The following is an 18351-nucleotide window of genomic DNA, read 5'->3' as shown; positions in this document are numbered from 1 at the left end:
GAATTAATTGGGGAGATTGAAAGTTTGCCAATACCGAAGGACTTTAAGAAATTTAATGTCGCTTCGGGAGAAGAATCACGTATTTTATTAAAGATATATTGGCGTTTTAATTTTCTACACATCTGATTACACCGATTTCTTGCAGCCTTATAAATTGACCAGTTGAGGTCAGTTCGATCCTTTTTATATCTTGAGAAAGCCTTATCTCTCTTAGCCCTGGCTTTGCGAAAGTCATCGTTGAACCACAACGTAGACTGGTTTTTGATTTTAACCAGTCGGCGAGGTGCGTGCTTGTCAAACAAAGCGATAATATTAGAGTTCAGCCAGTTGACCTTTTCATCAATTGATTGTAACGCTTCAACCTGCAACCAGTCAATGTTCAGTGCATCACTCCTGAGCTTCTCAATATTCAAGTTTTTAAAATTTCTAAGTAGTAAGGTTATTGGCTTTGACTTGGGTGGCTTTAATATTAAAGACACATAAATAAGATCGTGTAGAGAAAAACCTGATGCGGGGAACTGCCCATATTTAGAGACGATATTAGAGTTTGACGTAATTATTAAGTCTAAAAGTGTATCAGCATAGTTGGTATGGTGAGTTGGATTAAGGAGTAACACGCGTAAATTAAGAGACATTAATATTGAATTTAATTTTTTCGCTCGATAATCATCTCGTAGTAGACACGTATTAAAGTCGCCCATTATCGTAACGTGAGAATAGTTGGCTAAGAGATCTTCGAGTACAACTTCCAGGTTATTAAAATAGTTTTTGTTGGGTGGACAATAAACTACCCCAAGGGCAAGCTTTACACCCACATTTATTTCGATAAATAAATATTCAAAACTGTCAGGCGTAGAAGAGGAATCAATTGAGGAAGTGGAGTGGCAAATTGTTTTATAGGAAATGTGGCTTTTCAGATATATGGCAACCCCGCCGCCGACCCTACCAAGGCGATCATTTCTTATTAATACATAACCCGGAACGGAAAAACAGGTGGATTGTAATGAAGGCTTTAACCAAGATTCAGAAATTAATACAGCATGAATGTTGGGTTGGTTAAAGGTGGTAAAAAAATCTGAAAAATGACTAGGAATGCTTTGTGCATTAATATGGCAAATGTTAAAATTCTTATGTAGAGGTGAAAATTCTTGAGATAAAAATTTATCAAGTGTTAAACAGGGATCATCTAAACTGCAAAAAGAAGACTTAGATGACTCCTCATCACCACTGAGAGCGGAATGGAATGAATCAATGCTAGAATCCATAACAAATATATAGTAAATAAAATATATAGTAAATAATATATATAACAATAAAACAATATATATAATATAAAAATAAAAAAAAAATGAAATAAATATACAGAATTATTAAATATTAAGTTTAAAGTAGATTAAATGCAAAACACAAACAATAAAATAACGAATAAAAAAAAATAATAATAATCACACATGACCTGATGGCTCAATATAAAAATGTTTTAAAGGCACAATTATAAAGTTCAGATTAAAAGTTAAATATACATCCCACTTGCATTAAAACAACAATAAATTAACAATAAAACTACTGTCTGTGTCACGAAAATGCAACAAAATAATCTTACAAGTGACAGTTGACACTGACAGGGCCATTACATACAAGACTGATTGTATTTGTAAACAAAATAAATAAATGAAAAACAACGTTTATAAAATAAGAATTACAAGAGAATAAGAATTTCTAAAGTAAGAATAATATACCTTATGGTGAAATAAAGGTGAAAAATTCATAAAATAAAATATTTGAGAACAACAATACAAAATGAGAGTATTACAGTTTACAGATAGAATTTAAAATTTACTACAATTTTGTTATAATTTAATAAATATAGTTAATGAAACGTTAAAAGTTAAATCATTTGTGTAAAATTCAAATGAACAGAAATAATAATACACTTTATTTGATCTTAATTAGTGAAAAAAAACAAAGAAAACAAAATAATAATAAAATGAAATTTTAAAGTTTAGTTTTTAACTTTTTTTAAAAAAATAGATAGTAATAATATACACAAATTAAGATATATATATGAGATTCAATATAATGCAAGCAAACTATAAAAGACTAAGAAATTCCTAAACATATAAATTGTAAATATTACCAAATGTAGCAATAACTGAATGAAAATAAGTAACAATAATGTAGATATAACTGATTGAAAAAAAAAAAATACAATAATTTTCGAAGAGGGATGTAAGATAGATTTATAAATTTATAAATAAATGGTTAAAAAACAAAAATGTAAGAAAACAAATTAAGGTTTCTTCAAAACATTACGGCGAGTAAAAGGTTTTTTAATGGGAACTCCGCTTGCCGCTGGACTTACTTTTGGACTTACTTTACTCTGAAGGGTGGGTGCCCCTCCAATTGGAGAAACAGAAGAATCAATATTTGGAAATAATTTTAGACACTCTTCCAAATCAGTAGATGTTAAGATAAGCTTGCGTTCATTATTTGGAAGCTTCACATATACATTGCCATAGTGCGTCCAAGTGTTTCTGATTCCAATGGATTTGCGTGCTCTTGCAAATATTGATTGGCGAGTTTTAGTGAGAAACTCGCTTAGTACTACATTGGAAGATTTAAGTTTTTTCTTGTTACCCCAAATATCACTCCGGACCCTGAGGTCATTGAAGCGCACTAAGATGGGCCGGTTACGGTTTGCAGATTTGGTTCCCAGACGGTGGCAAGATTGTATGGCTGAAGCACTTATGTCAGAAACTCCCATCAATACCTGTATTGTGCCTAATATAGTGGAAACCAGGTTTTCACCTTCAGCTTCTTCGATGCCACCAAAAAGTAAAGCATTCCTCCTGTTTGAGTTGTCTATCTCATCAATTTGACTGGATAAATTATTAATTAAAGACGTAAGAAGCTCGAATATGCCCCATACGGAGGTTTTGAACTCCTTAAACTCGCAAGTAAGTTTATCCAGACTGACCTTGCTGTTATCGTTGGATGCTGTGCGGTTCAATTGTTTTTCAAAGTCTGCCATTCTGTTGCCAAGTGCTTCGGCAATACTTCTGTGGACTTCCAGGATATCCTCAACTCTGGCCATACTGTATTATGTACTTATACTTGTGAGGTTAGAAAAATTAAATTAAAGAGCCAGCAGGTGTGTTGTGTTTATGCACTTAAAGACATTAAATGCAAAATAAAATATTAATAAACAGTTGTATTCACTATTGTTGTTTTATTTATCACTTTTAAATCGTTAAAACTATATTATAATCAATTAATTACACTAAAAACGGAGAGAGCAAAATTGACAACGTGTGCACTTTTTCACACCTACCGCCGAGAAAAACACACACGTTAGTCATATGAATATAAAAATATTTATAATTCAATTGACATTTAACTAGATTCATATAACTAGCGCGTCCGACCTCTCTTTCATTTTGTAACGCAACACCCGCCATGAACGCGGCAAGGAGAAAGGAAGCCTAGCATCCGTAAAGCAGTTTCGTTTCATACCTTCAATAGAGGATTTGCACGAGTCCGCATACATTACGCGATGTATTGCTGATATGGATGTATATGTTTCAGAAGTTTATTTTAGCTTTAATTTAATATTACTTTAAACAATTTACGAAGTTGGTTATTCTTTCTTTCAGCCTTACGCCTCATCCATCCCTATGAGGATAGGCTAGAAGAATCTAGTGTCAAGGCACTCCGTACTTCGATTACCACCCGAATTCGATTGGCGACATTCAACTGCTCCTAGGTTTGATAAATAAAAAAGTTAACCAATATAAACTGATTCGATAAAATTAGGTCAACATCGCACCCAGACCGGATAGGTGGCGCCAGGACAGGGGTGAAATATTTTTCAATAGAAAGAGCGTGAAGGTGTATCGTATTTTTTCATTGTAGTAGAATATTGTGACCCGATTGCAATGCGAACCTTGACCCCATTCGATAGATGAACGCCCGCTAGTAACTCGTCAATTTGCTTTACTCCCGTCGTACTGACGCACCTACACTGTACAAAATACCTACATACCCTCGTGACGTAATATAAGAAATCAGCGATATCCGATACAAATTTATCACATTATTAATAATATACGTCGTCGTGATGCAATGGCGTAGCGTTTGAATGTAAATGCGACAGTTCTAGGTTCGATCTTGTAACAAAACTAAAAGTGGCATTAAGTTAGCATTTAACAAACAATGTTTAGAAAATTAGGCAGAAAGTGAGAACGGTAAACACTAAATTCCCTCTGCTATAATCTAGATACAGCGTAAAGCTAAAATAAAGAAATATTAATAATGAAGTATTTAAATAATTATAATAACATGTCAAACGAAGTATCTTCATATAAATTTACCATTATAACATATCTTTTTAAAGTCAAATTTTTGGCACGCCCTCAAAAATCCCAGTCTCGCAGCTAAGAGCTGGCGAAAAAAAACTGTACTATTTTTTTATAATGATGTCTTTTTGATCGTTAACTAAGCTAAAAAACGTGTCTACTAATACTAATTAAATATTAAAGTGAAACAGTTTATATAAACATAAAGTGTAAATAGCATAATATCACACACGTACACAGTAAATGTAACGGTAAGCGATCAGACAATATCTGTTACGTCCTTGATAGGCGAAGCATACACGCAAATCTAATACACGACCTTGGATAAGCTTAGAATTTAGAACTCAGTGGAAGTACTATACAATCGTCTATACATGTTTTTTTATATTATAGTTTACTATCGTACCTATAGTAAAAATAGTTATATATCAATATCGGTGAATTGATTTATTCTTGAGGCAAGCATTAGATAGATAAAACGTTTAAGTGAATTCTTTTATAATGAAATAACCAGAGCGAGGAATTACATTTTCATTCGAGCGGGAATCGAACCCGCAACGTGTCGCGTTTACATCAGACGCTTGTACCACGACTGGCCTCAAAATACAATTTATGCTAACAAAAACGACTGTAACGTCAATAATTAAAGTAGCAAGTAAAATCAAGGGCAACTAGTAACACTAAGACTTCAAAATCACTAACTCCCTAACAAGAAGCCCTAGAAACAAGGCCAAGAACATTTCGCACACCTGAGTGACGTTATGAATGACGCCAATATACGTATCTCGCTCTATTCTATTGAATAATTCGTGGGTGGGAAAAAAGTAAAGATACAGTATGGCTGCAAAAACATTGTTGAATGGACTTTGATACTGTTTTCTTTGAGGCGAAACCCCACAAGGTGCCTTTGCCGCCGTGTAAAGACAGATTTTTCATTAACAATAGTCTCTGCTATAACGTATTTACTTTGTGTAGCGTGTTCAAACGTTATGCAGTCATATTGGTATTTTTTTTTATTTAAATGCATTTGCAGCATTTTATTAGGTACGCAAAGAGAACTAAGTTGACAAATTAAGTTCACTTCATAGTGATAAGTTACTTTTCGTTCTTTTTTTTATTGCATTTGCTAAATATAAGCTTTTTGCTCAACCGGATTGGAGAACCTTAATAAATTTAACTATGTCATTGTAAAATATATTTATAAATATATGCATGTATATTATTTATTAAAATTTATATAATAATATACAAAAAAAAGTGACATTGAATAAAACTAGACTTCCTACAAAATAATTTGTAATCTTGACCTATTTGCTTACAACTATTGAACGGCCCTGGTTAAGTAATGGTGACCTATATCTGTGACTAGATATATAAATGCCACGTCGAAACTGTTTTATATATTAAATATTCGCATAATAAGAAATGGTGGAAGTGAAAAAAAGGCCGTTGTGGCGCAGCGGCACATCAGTGGATTGACTGTAAACATGACAGTTGTGGATTCGGCTCGAACTCGAAGGAGATTGAATGAATTATTTTCATTTCCTCGCTCTGCTAAGAAGATGAAAGCGCAGTCTTGAGTTCTTCCACTTAACATAAAATATTACAAACCTAGTGTTGAGACACCCCCGTTCTCTACTCTCTCTCTACTCTATCTCTATTATATTTCAATTCTCTGAATTGAAATATAATAATTCCCCTGAGTGGGAATCGAACCTACAACCATTACGTTAATAATAAGACGGTATACCACTACGCAACAAGCAAATAGTAACAGTCGTTTAAACGGGCTCAAAATCGAACCTTATGACTCACGGCTAAACGGTAGATCGATACAAAAATAACAACATAACTTGTGATTATCTTGCAAGACAAAAGAAAAACAGAAGCCTTGGCAGCAATGATTATCACTTATTCGTACCTATTATCGCAAAAGAATGAAAGATAAGTATAACACGATTATAAACAGTCTCGTGAGTAAAATATTACTAAAATTCACGTGAGGATCATGTGTATAATAGATTGTTATAGGACATTGTTATACTAAAACAAAATTTCTAGATTTCACTCATAAAACGTATATAATTATGTACCCACTTACACTATATGGGAGAAAAATCAAATGTATAAATTTAAAATGGTACGGCCGCATAAATATACTTTTAATACTTACATAACATTGGAAATATTTAAAATACATTATAGTATTTTTTTTATATTTTATCACGTAATAGCTCTTTACTAATTTTCTTTTGTAATTTAAATATGAATGGTGAACCTACATCCGGTTTATTTATATCGCCGCCACCGCCACCGCCAGCTGTCCCGCAGGCCGGCATCTTGCCGAAAACGAGACTATTTCTATCTTCGATCAGATAAAAAATGATTAGTTTTTAATTGGTTTCATACGAATTAACGGTTTAATAAAATGATGTTTCAATCAATTGCGATTTAATATTGAGTTTTAACGTTTTTTTGTATGTTGCAAATCTATAAATAAATGAATTTACCGATACGATTGCATCGATCTATTCGTGCCGACCTAATTACAATAACACTTGTAACGGTAGGTGTACGTATCAAATACTAATTGGCCGTTCTTTTTAAAGTCTAACAATTTAGCAGGCGTGTTAAACAAGAAGCGAAGTAAATTACTTATAAATATTTTATTACAGAGCTCTCCAAGTATTGATCTTGAACCCATGATGTTCGCATTTGAAGAAAAATACATCTAAAAGAAAAACAAAGACTTATTGTAAAAATACAGCGTTATAAGAATCCGTCGTAAGAAACCCCATCCAAGGTCGCACGAGACAGGTTCCACGTTTCTAGTCAACACGCTCTTTCTGCCTGGGGAATTTATTAATGGATTGAGTACTTATTTATAAGATTATGTACTACAAAGATATCGAAATAATAGGTAAATATTTAAGTTTTGTTATTGTTTAAAAAGGAAAAACAGGAGATTCAATTTTATTATAGATTCATAAATAAAACATTGTGATCAGCATCCAAACTAAAAAATATAACTAAATTAAAAGGTTTGATATAACTAAATAACGTAAAAGTGACCTAGTTGTTACTTTAGCTTTTAAAAGCTTTTGGTATTTTGTAAATAATTTTAAATAGCATTGTCAATTGCAGTTCCGGTTGAAAGTAGGCCTTTTTACTGATAGTAGCTTTGTGATGTTTATAGTACAATTTCATATTATACTTAATATATATATTTTATATTATAATATATAAAATTACAATTTATTGTAATAAGTTTATTAAAAAATCTTATGTTAAGAAACCTACGCATATAATAATACAATACTATTTGAATAATTTTAACAATTTTAGCCTGCAATAATTATAATAAAAATAACTTTAAATTATATTTAACGTATTTAGTTTATATACAAAAAAAATACTCTAGAAAAATGCGAAGGTAACAAATAATTTCATTTGCAAAATAAAACTAGATACGCCACGTTGTGGTGTCATATGAAGCAATATATCTTTTATATACATAGATTATAATCGACTTATGTAAAGATAGCAACTTTATATTAACGAGTGGAATATTCAACAGTTTATTTATTAATAAAAAAGGCGTTAATAATAATAAGACAAAAAAAATATAATTAAGAAAATAATTTAATTAAATATTTAACATATTATATAGAAGTAGTTTATATAAAAGAAAAAATAAAAAGGAGATATCTTTTAATGGACTATAGACGTAAGAAACATTTAATTATATTTGCTCTGACGTAGTAGGCTAGTCAAACACAGGCCTTACAAAGCCACAGTGGCCGTTTATTTATCTATACTAATATAATAAAGCGGAAGAGTTTGTTTGTTTGTTTGTTTGTTTGTTTGTTTGTTTGTTTGAACGCTAAGATCTCTGGATCTACTGGTCCGATTTTCATTGTTTTTGTTTTGTATGAAAGCTGCATTCTTCAGAAGTGCTATAGGCTATATAACATTACATTACACATATATACTAATGTATTTTAAAGTACATTCTAATTTGACATGCAATTTATTCTGCCATGTTAATAACAACCGTCGTTGCTACGCGACCGCTACCGCGACGTTTTGATATTCATCCTTATGAAAATAAATATAACAGTCACTTTTAGCATTTTATCTAGATTGAAATTATAGTTTACTGGATAACATACTAATAAATAATTAAGGAGATGTCACTGTTTCCAAATGACCTAGCCACCTAGCGGGCGGCACAGCATGACCGACGCGAACGGGCAGATGACGTTGACGGTTTTATAAATTTTCATACATTTTCAAACTTTATTTGTTGTTTATAATTATTTTAAAATACACTTTGATTCTCTTCTTATTTTATTTGATATTGCCCGCTAAAATTATCCTACTTAATAGAGAGAAATGTTTAGTTATTTCGTAGAGTCGATATCTATGTACGCACGTACGGAAAACTTTAGGTACTTTTTCTAATATTAAGAATACCTATCCTTTAGTTACTTTTAATCCTTTTGTTAGTTCATTTCAATAACTCAGACAATTTTTTCTAATAATGTGTATCTACTTATTATTCTTTTTGATTATTTGAGCTTATATTTTCTTACTAATTCTATTGAGAATTGAAAATAATTTCATGAATATATTTAATAAATATTCTTATAGTTGAAGCAGGCGTAGCCGCGTCCGGGTCCACTAGTGTAATGATATTTTTTTGCTATCCCTATAACATCTGAGTGGGCGTACACTAATACGATATCGTGTTTCTAAAACATATAAGCCTTTCTAACCAATATTCAAAGGGAAAATAAATTAGACGAACCTATTAACTAAGCATTGGTATTTAATCTAATTGCGCGTTTAATTACACAATGCCTATAAGTCTTCCTAGAATTCTAGAATAATACAGCGATACCTATAAATAATTATTAAGGTAGTCCTGATAAGTTACTAGCTTGTCGCGGCTTCGCCCGCCTCGTTTAATGGAAATAACTAAGAGTTGTGTTGTGTAGAAGTATAGATATGGGAGATAGTGTGGATCGAACCCACAACTGTCGAGTTACAATCACACCCTTGAGCCCCTGCGCCACGACGCGACGGCCTGAGTTTACCAGTACAGTGTTACAAAATAAATTGCATAAACCAAATGTACGCAACACACATACGTCATTCAGTAAGAAATGATGATACCTTAGAATTTATATCTATGATTTTAAAAAATGAGGAGCAAATAATTATAGCAAAAAAAAATAAAATTATTCAATGTATTGTCTTATCAATATTTTTAAACTCCTTTGTTAATACTTCGTGTCATATCTTGTATGATGATTGATTATTTTATAATAGATAATAAATCATAAACAAAATAAATGATAATTTCATTCATGTTTTATTCAAAGCAACAACAGTATTTAACGTTCAATATATTGTCTACGTAGTTTAAGAGGGCGACATACAGCTAATCTACACGACATGACATGTGAAAGGTAAATCAGTCCACTCGTCAAGGGCAAATGACCTATTTTGATTAAAAAGCAACAAATAACTTTTTTTCTTTTTACGCATTTCACTAGATAGATAAAGAGAATAAAACGAATAACTTTGTACTTATAATTTCTTCTAAGCTAGAGAGTGGATCCTACACCGCACCTTAAATGGTCAACCAAATTGGGTTTTTAATAGTACCTAATTACCATATTATTAGTAAAGCGGGGAAATGAAAATAGTGTGTGTAGTGTGTGAATAGAACCCACAAACGTCGCGTTTACTGCCTCTGTGAAAAATCTTTATGCTTTTCAATTAAATTGACGCTTGATTAATATATACAAGCAAATTAAAAATACAAACGCGTAGGCGAAGTCTGGGGGCGGAAATAGCAATGTTTGTGTCAAATGTCGAATCGGTATTACACCCTTATCTCTACAGCGGCTTGGAAATGTTCCAAATTGAGCGTTCATATTGCTTTATTAATTTGTAATTCATTTAACACTTTATTCTTTATTATCTTTTTTATACATCTGTGATTTCGTTCTACATTTTCCACATTTCCGTACAAAGAGTCTGTTGGTGAAACCCAAACCCAACGCCATTATTACTTTGAAGTTAATTTGTTAATTTTTATACCTATTAATAATAACACATTAATATTACACAGTATTCCCAGTCCTTTGACTAGATTATGAATTCACAACCACTGTGTTTATTTATACGGCTGCCCAACTGCGCTTGCTTAACTATGATTATCATAGATATTATGGAGACATTTCTATGACTAACAGTATCTAAGATTATTAATCGTAAAAAAACATTATGGCTGGGTACGTTTGAATATTAGAACATAGAACAAACTATGTCAAGGATAAGGGATCGAAAACATTATATCATAATTCATATAAATAATCCTCATCATATTTTTGCCTAACTTTCGTAAGTTAAACCTAGAAAGTCTTTTATGTTATAGTATGTAATAGTTAATAAACATTTAGGATTTTTTTTTATGCCGGTAAGTAAAAGTTTAAAGAACAGAATAAAACTAGGAAACTCCAAAATTATAATATAATCTACATCAATTCCAAAAAAGCGAGGGAGCCCCAAAAATAGTTCATTTTGTTCGCTTTCCGATCAAAAATAAGAAACTCTAACGAAATAAGAATGAACGAGACCGACACTATGTACTGGTGTAGCGGACACGACGCTTCCGACGACTTTCGCCATCGCTCGGATTCCCTCGACCGCGCTCGCCCCCCAGCTGACCGCCAGAAAGAGACAACAACACAATCCCCACAAAGGCGAGAAAGAGACAACGAACCGCGCAACTCAGACCGCCGCCATTTATTTCTTTCCAGTGCTCGACTCGGTCGTAGTGACAGCGTTTTGTATTATCATCGCGAGAGGAATCGTTTTTTAAGTGAAAAATTGTATATTAAGTTTCGTATATATAATATATTAATTTGTATATCAGTGTTTGTATATATATAGTGACAACTGCAATGGAATAATATGTGTGCAGTGTACGTGACGTGTTACAACGCTAGTATGTCTGGCGTTTTCACATCTGTTGTCAACACGAAATAACGTGGATTATGCAAGGTGGAATGAGATGTGGAGAAGTGTTAGGTAAATTATTTTATCTAATATCCTCTCAGTGATTTCTCTGAATAAATATGACGATAGAATATTCAACGTATGAAAGTAAAACAAGAAATATCACACACACTTTAACACAAAGCAAAAGAAGTTACAAGTTCATTAATATTATAATTCTTTATCTACGCTTTACGGTTCAGTTTAATTAATCTAATAATTACCCTCACAATATATTCGTAAAGCGACCGAATTCTCTAGAATGTATCTATCTACATAACTGAACAGTTAAATATAATTATAACAGTTCTTCGTAATTGTTAAGTAATTACAAAGGTTACAATTTATTTGCATCAAACGTTTATGTGAGGTAGTATCATTATTGTTTATCATACAGTTTTGCAGTTTTTCTTATATAATAAAATATACTAGCAAGTGTTTTAAAAAAATCAGCTGTGAAGCATAGCAAAGGAATGCACTGACCTTACAATCACTTAAGAAAATAGATCGCTTTTGTATAATAGTTATTGTTATATAAATACAAAAAAAAAAAACAAGTAATAATAATGAAATTAATAAACAAGTTTATTAAATTAGCTTAATGATTTTATTATACGTGTTTTGATAAAAATACATATGAGACTAGACGCCAAAACTAGTTTTAAACGGGTGTTAAATAGCATCAAAAATCATTATAACGTTATTGACCTACAAAATATGATAAATAATATACTAGATATAATATGATGCTACAGTCAAGTTTTATATTTTAAATATTCTTAATGGTAATAATAATTCTTTAGTAGTTAAAGTAATAATTCTTTTACTTCGTCGTTAACGTGAAGATTAAATAAATAGATAATAATTAAATATTATTACTTTTTTTCATATATAAATATTTCACATTTCACATTATAAAAAAATTAAATACATATTTGAAAAAAAACAACGTATATTAATAAGTATAAAATGAAGGACATATAAAAATAACTATAAGGTCAATCAACATTTAAAACAAAAAAGTTAAGATATCATTTTCTCTTTCCAGTCAATAAGACTATGAGGGTTGTAAAATAATGCAGTGGCTGCACAAAATATTGACGCTGGCAATAATTTGCGCAGCTGTGGAGTCGAAGGAGTGCCCTTTTACTTGCACATGCACACCAACGAGGCTGGCGTGCTCCGGCGCCGCCATACCGGGGAATAAATTCACCAGAGAAGCCATATACAACTATGGGCCGGAGCTCCAGGAGATCATTTGGACTAGCTCTAACATAACCGCCATAGAAATCGACGTCTTCGACGGTCTACATAACTTAGAATACATCGATCTGAGCAGAAACGAAATCAAACGAACTGAACACGGATTATTCGCGAGACTGAGTCGTTTAAAACATTTAAATTTATCCAGAAACCAAATAGATGACATACGTAGGTTCACTTTTGTAGATCTAGAAAATTTAGAAGTACTAGATGTGTCCAATAATAGACTACAAGCGGTACCATTCCAGGTCTTCGGGCCAATGATAAGATTGCAATATTTGGATATTTCTTACAACAAAATAGCTACTTTCTTAGACTACTATTTTAAACCTAATCGAAAACTAAAAACTCTGTTCCTAAATAATAATAGCCTAGTCAAAATAACATCTAATGCTCTAGTCAATCTTAAGGAATTGGAGACGCTCGATATATCTAGCAACAAATTAGATTATATTCCTAAAGCTATATTTGATAATTTAGATCAATTGAGAGAACTGAATCTGAGTTATAACAATTTTCAAAACATATCACAAGATGCTTTTAAAACCCTTAATAAATTAAAAACGCTTAACATGGGCGGGAATAGACTGAAAGTGTTACCCTCGACGCTCTTCCAATATAACGAAAATTTGATAACGCTCTACCTCGATCATACTGAAATAAACGTTATACAGAACACTAATTTTAAAGGATTACACAATTTGCAATATCTGTACATTAGACACAACTTAATGTTACGTGAAATTGAAACATTTGTGTTACAAGATACGCCGTCTTTAACTCATTTGGATATAAGTGCTAACGCTCTCACATTTCTGCCGCTATCACTAAAGATGTTGGATAAATTACAAGAGTTAAGAATAGGCAATAATCCATGGGCGTGCGATTGTCGCATGGCGTGGTTCGTGAACTGGGTGGAGAAAAGGAAAGAGGATGTCGTCAAGTCCGATCTGAGCTGTAGACTAACGTATCCGAATGACATGTTGATGATTTTAAACAACACTAATTGTGAAGCTCCTAAGCTTATCCAGAGTAGTCCATTAACATTGCATAGATTACAAACGGACGCGTTGTTAGAATGCAAGTTTGGAGGCAACCCCGCGCCCTCCATCACGTGGATAACGCCCACGCGAGATGTATATCATTGGAACCCAGAACCGTCCTTACCTGACATTTTTTACAAGCACGGAGTCGCCCACGACCAGAACTACCGCCCTATAGATTATAGTAAGTCAAGAGTGAAATTGCGCGACGATGGGTCATTATTTATAGCAGATATCCACAGAGAGGACAGTGGCACGTATTTATGTTTTGCGACTAATCCTTCGGCCAACGTCACGGCGGAGGTCGTTCTTAACATAGATCCCATGACAATGTTTGAGATTAAAATGTACAGTTTGTTATGTGGAGCTATATGCGCGGCGAGTTTTCTAGGCCTCACTTTACTTGTTCAGGCTATGCGATACATATTCTACAGGTTAGTTTTGTGTTATATATTAAAACAATTAATTACCAGTATGCTTTTTTGTTAATAATAAAATGTTTAATAAATAATTTCTTGTATTTTTTTAGGTTTCGCCTACTGGAAACTTGCTGCAGTTGTTGCACTTGCGTCAACCGGGATGCGCCGCGCACCCGACAGATATATAGCATGTTGGACAACATTGAACAGTATAAACGACAGCAGTTAGAGAAACTTAGAGAAAATTACGCAGTACAAGTAAGTATTACTTCGTATTTTTTAAAAGTATAGTATAGTATCATTTAACTATTTTATTTGTGTCTAGGTTCATCGTATTAAAGAGAACTGCACTCAGCAAATGGAGTGGATTCAAAGTAGCTACTCGACTCAAGCGGCTCATCTACGCAATATCAGAGACATCGGCACTAACCATTTGACCGCAATGAAAGATCAATATTATGATCAGGTTTGTTTTTTCATTTCACTATAAACTTTTTCCATTAATATTATACCTATAAAATAATAAAAAAACAATATTATTCTTTCAATGTTTACGCAGGTGAAGCGCGTCCGCGAATACTCCACGTCACAGTTAAATTGGGTGCGGGAAAACTACGTATTTCAACGAAACAAAATAAGAAAATTCAGCGCACATCAGATACTTAGACTCCGCGAGTCTTACAAATACCAGCAACAGACATTAAACAAAGTTTTGGAGAATCTGCCGAGCTTGTACTTCGAGAACTGTCGCAGCGGCTCCTGCGGCCGGAGTGACTCTATGGCCTTCGACCCTGACGTCGAGGTCATCGACATGTATCTGAAGACCAAAATCGAGAAACTAGCAAAGTTACCGAATCCCATTTTGGACGATGACAGTAAAATATCCGTGTACTATACACCAACGGAGAGATCAGTGAACTCGCGGCGTGACTCACCAATCGACATCCCCGATGGTATCCACATAAACATGATCGAGCGTAGTGGCCCCCCGCGCCTTATGGCCATGATCCGACCGCTGCAGCCCTGCGCCCCTCCGCCCTCCGAAGTCGCTACACCTTCAGCTCCTCTCCCACATTGCAGCAAACGCTACCGCAGGAAACCAGACTCAAAGCCCTCTAGCGAACCATTGCTAGGACATCGAGATATATTACGAGAAAGGAGGAACCTGTCAGTGAGCGCGAGTTCTCCTGAACTAAGTACCGTACGGGAAGGAGAGAGAGAGCGCGACGACGAAAGAGTGGGCGATGGCATTGGGACTCGTGAGGGAGAGAGAGGCCGAGAAGAGGAAAGAGTCCGAGAACGGGAGAGAAGCCGCGAGGGAGAGGGCACACGGGTACTACTGGCCGTGGAGCTGGCGCAACCGACGTGCGAGGTGCGCCACGCGGCCGGCCAGCTCGTGTGCGGGGAATGCGCACCACTGTGTGAGAACACGCCCTTGTAGTACAGGCTGTTAACGCGCGTCTTCAAGATATACGCGCTGGACCCGCAACAGGACATACGATTGTGCGACTACAGTGAATCGCCTTCCTACGTATGATCCGTGAACTCTCTCATATAGTGTCTTAACCCACACCCGCAACGAGATATACGACTATACTATAGTGAATCGCCTTCCTAGGTGTAAAATTGACTCTCTTCCTATAGTTTCGGCAAACAAAGTGAACGGTCGCAGTGTCAATCTTGCCGCGCTCCAACCGAGTGTATAATTCATACTGTTAAGTAAGCTGTGATAGTGTAGACGTGAACGTATTAGCGGTTTCGTTTCTCCTAGTGCTAGGCTAAGTAGTGGATCGTGAATGTAAATACAATTCTGTTCGTTTCGATCGTTTTCCATTTTGATGATGTATTTTTAAGGGTTACTAGAGAAGGTTATGCATTTTGTATTTGTTCGAATTAAGTAGTTTAAAGTGAGGTGTAAGGTTGTTACTATCATTGTTGTGTCGTACATACAGACATACAGTCGCTCCATCTCCCGAACTTCAGAGTGAATTCTGTACTATTTATACTGAACAGTTATTTTATGACCGCATCGAAGTCTTGCAGAGTGATATGCCAAATACAACATGCAACAATGATTATATTGTATAACGTTTCTTAATATAAAATATACAATTATTGTTGGAAATTTTCTAAATATTATAAATAAGCAAATCATGAAGAATAAATTATTTTTCAATGTATTTTTTAGTTTGTTTTAATTGTTAAATAATTTCATACTCTTTTTTTATACTAATATTTATATGCAGTAACATCGATAACTTGTTAACTTCTTAAAATTCGAATGAATAAAGAACTTTAAGCTAATCATTTTAATCATGATTCGAAGTATATTAATAAATACAAATATACAATACACAATACAATAACGATTAAATAAAACACCCATATGATTGACAAGATTTTATTTGTCGAAATTATATATATCATGGCACGTAACATATATAATTTATAAATTTATAAATGGTCAAAATATCGACGTCATAAACATTATATATATATACTAATAAATGATTTAGCATATTAAGAAAATAATAACTACTATATAGGGATGTTTCCGTTGAACTCATCATAACAATTTTAAAAAAGGGACGAAGAAATTACTTGTCACGAATATTGCCAATTAAAAATATATTCATTTAAAAGAAAACTTTCTATTAAAAACGTCATATTAAAGAGATTTGAAAAAATATGTTCTATACAGTAACAATGAAAAATGAAATAATAAAACTGTCTAAATTTCTATAGTGAGGTTCAATAGCAGTTAAATATTTTTTGGACGATTAAATGCCTTTGATTCATAACTATTTAATCGTTGATATTAAAACTTTATTCTTTTAAAATATTTTTAGTTTAGCGAGAAATGCTTAAGAAATTTTGACACCATATTTGTTTTTGTGTCCTGACAAAATAAATTATGGAACGGATCCAAACATATTTAATGGTATAATCGCATAAATTATATTTTCTGTATAATTTTCAAAATTAATTCATAATCTGTTCTGGAAATGTCTTAAAGAAAAATTTGAATGAAACTTTATATTGAAATACTTTAGAATGAGAAGTACAATTTTATAGTATGTTAATAATAAACATAGTTTTTCAACTCAAAAAGAAAAATAGAGGTTCATGATACTATGAGCTCAAACGTGCCCGCTTAAACCTATGGTTATATTATAACCTAACTGTACAGAACAATTTTATAATTTCTTTCTAACAGTAATAAAGATTATACATAGAGATATCTGATACATGTTACTCTAATGTATAAGCTATATTACTATAAAGTTTCATCTAAATCCGTTTTGTAGTTTGGAGTTAAAATGAACAAATTGCCAACCTCACAAAGTTTCATATTTATCAAATTAATAGGTTTATTATCTTTGTATTTTTTTTAATTGTAATTGATTATTTTTTCTTCAAGCAAAGAGAACATAGTATCAGGACAAGGCTTTCTGCCCTAATGGGATTGTGTGGTATGATGAGTGACGGAATTCAACACCGTGTTTTTGTTGTTTGTATTTTGCCAGAGTGGGAAAAGGAAAATAAATAAATTTCTCAAGTGACGATTGATATCATAACCATCGCGTTGACAGCTAACGCTGCAAAACTGCGCCACGATAGCCTCATGTTCAAGAAAAAAAAATAAAAACCGGAAACAAACTAAAATCAAATAATATTTCATAAATGTGTTAAAATTGTTTTTGTTGTAGTAAACATTTAACATGGAGGCACAAAATATATACTATCGTAATTGTCTACATCCGGTTTCCATGTAAATAAAATATTTCAAGTTATATTGATAATTACTTATTTGTCATTATTTTAAAATACTAAAAACATATATTTAATGATATAATTTGCAAAAAGTTTGTCTTCCGAATATCTGCTCAAGCGATTAAAATACAAATGATAGGAAATATCATTTCAAAGCTGTGTGGATAAATAACGGTCACACTAATGATACAATGTGCTCCGAATGTTTATATGTAGTATATAAAATATTTATTAAAATATTTTTTTAAAAAATAAGATTATTCTTTTCATGGTGTTTTGTTTTTTTACAAATTAAGCCATTTAATTTGATACCCATATTAGGTGGGTTATGCAAAAATTGTTACTCGCCATTATTCGTTGCGGCGGATTAAAACTGAATATTGATTATATGTAATTTCATTGTCATCAGAAATGTAGATTCAAGAT

General features: G+C 32.9%; 2 protein-coding genes across 5 annotated transcripts in view; one reads left to right on the top strand and one right to left on the bottom strand.

Moving 5' to 3' along the window:
- Nucleotides 1-18351, bottom strand: part of Ndf (Nucleosome-destabilizing factor) — a 56404-nt gene that overhangs the window by 29752 nt on the left and 8301 nt on the right. The gene's annotated exons all lie outside the window — the stretch shown is intronic.
- Nucleotides 11164-16331, top strand: LOC146532973 (uncharacterized). The gene is made up of 5 exons (XM_085196424.1): nucleotides 11164-11459; nucleotides 12475-14166; nucleotides 14262-14409; nucleotides 14477-14617; nucleotides 14711-16331. Exons 2-5 carry the CDS (start codon nucleotides 12503-12505, stop codon nucleotides 15590-15592), a joined length of 2835 nt encoding a protein of 944 aa, XP_085052550.1. The 5' UTR covers nucleotides 11164-11459; nucleotides 12475-12502; the 3' UTR covers nucleotides 15593-16331.

The sequence above is a fragment of the Heliconius melpomene genome, chromosome 13, assembly GCF_056956725.1.
Source record: "Heliconius melpomene rosina isolate 202511_hmr_F chromosome 13, ASM5695672v1, whole genome shotgun sequence".
NCBI lineage: Eukaryota > Metazoa > Arthropoda > Insecta > Lepidoptera > Nymphalidae > Heliconius > Heliconius melpomene.
The sequence above is the reverse complement of the archived record's forward strand: the minus strand, read 5'-3'. Positions and strand labels throughout refer to the sequence as shown.

Bases quoted from the DNA above. Each gene is read 5' to 3' on its own strand.
- LOC146532973 (XM_085196424.1), top strand. From the start codon at position 12,503: ATGCAGTGGCTGCACAAAATATTGACGCTGGCAATAATTTGCGCAGCT. The intron at 14,167-14,261 runs GTTAGTTTTGTG...GTATTTTTTTAG, and splicing joins ATGCGATACATATTCTACAG to GTTTCGCCTACTGGAAACTT. The intron at 14,618-14,710 runs GTTTGTTTTTTC...ATGTTTACGCAG, and splicing joins AAGATCAATATTATGATCAG to GTGAAGCGCGTCCGCGAATA.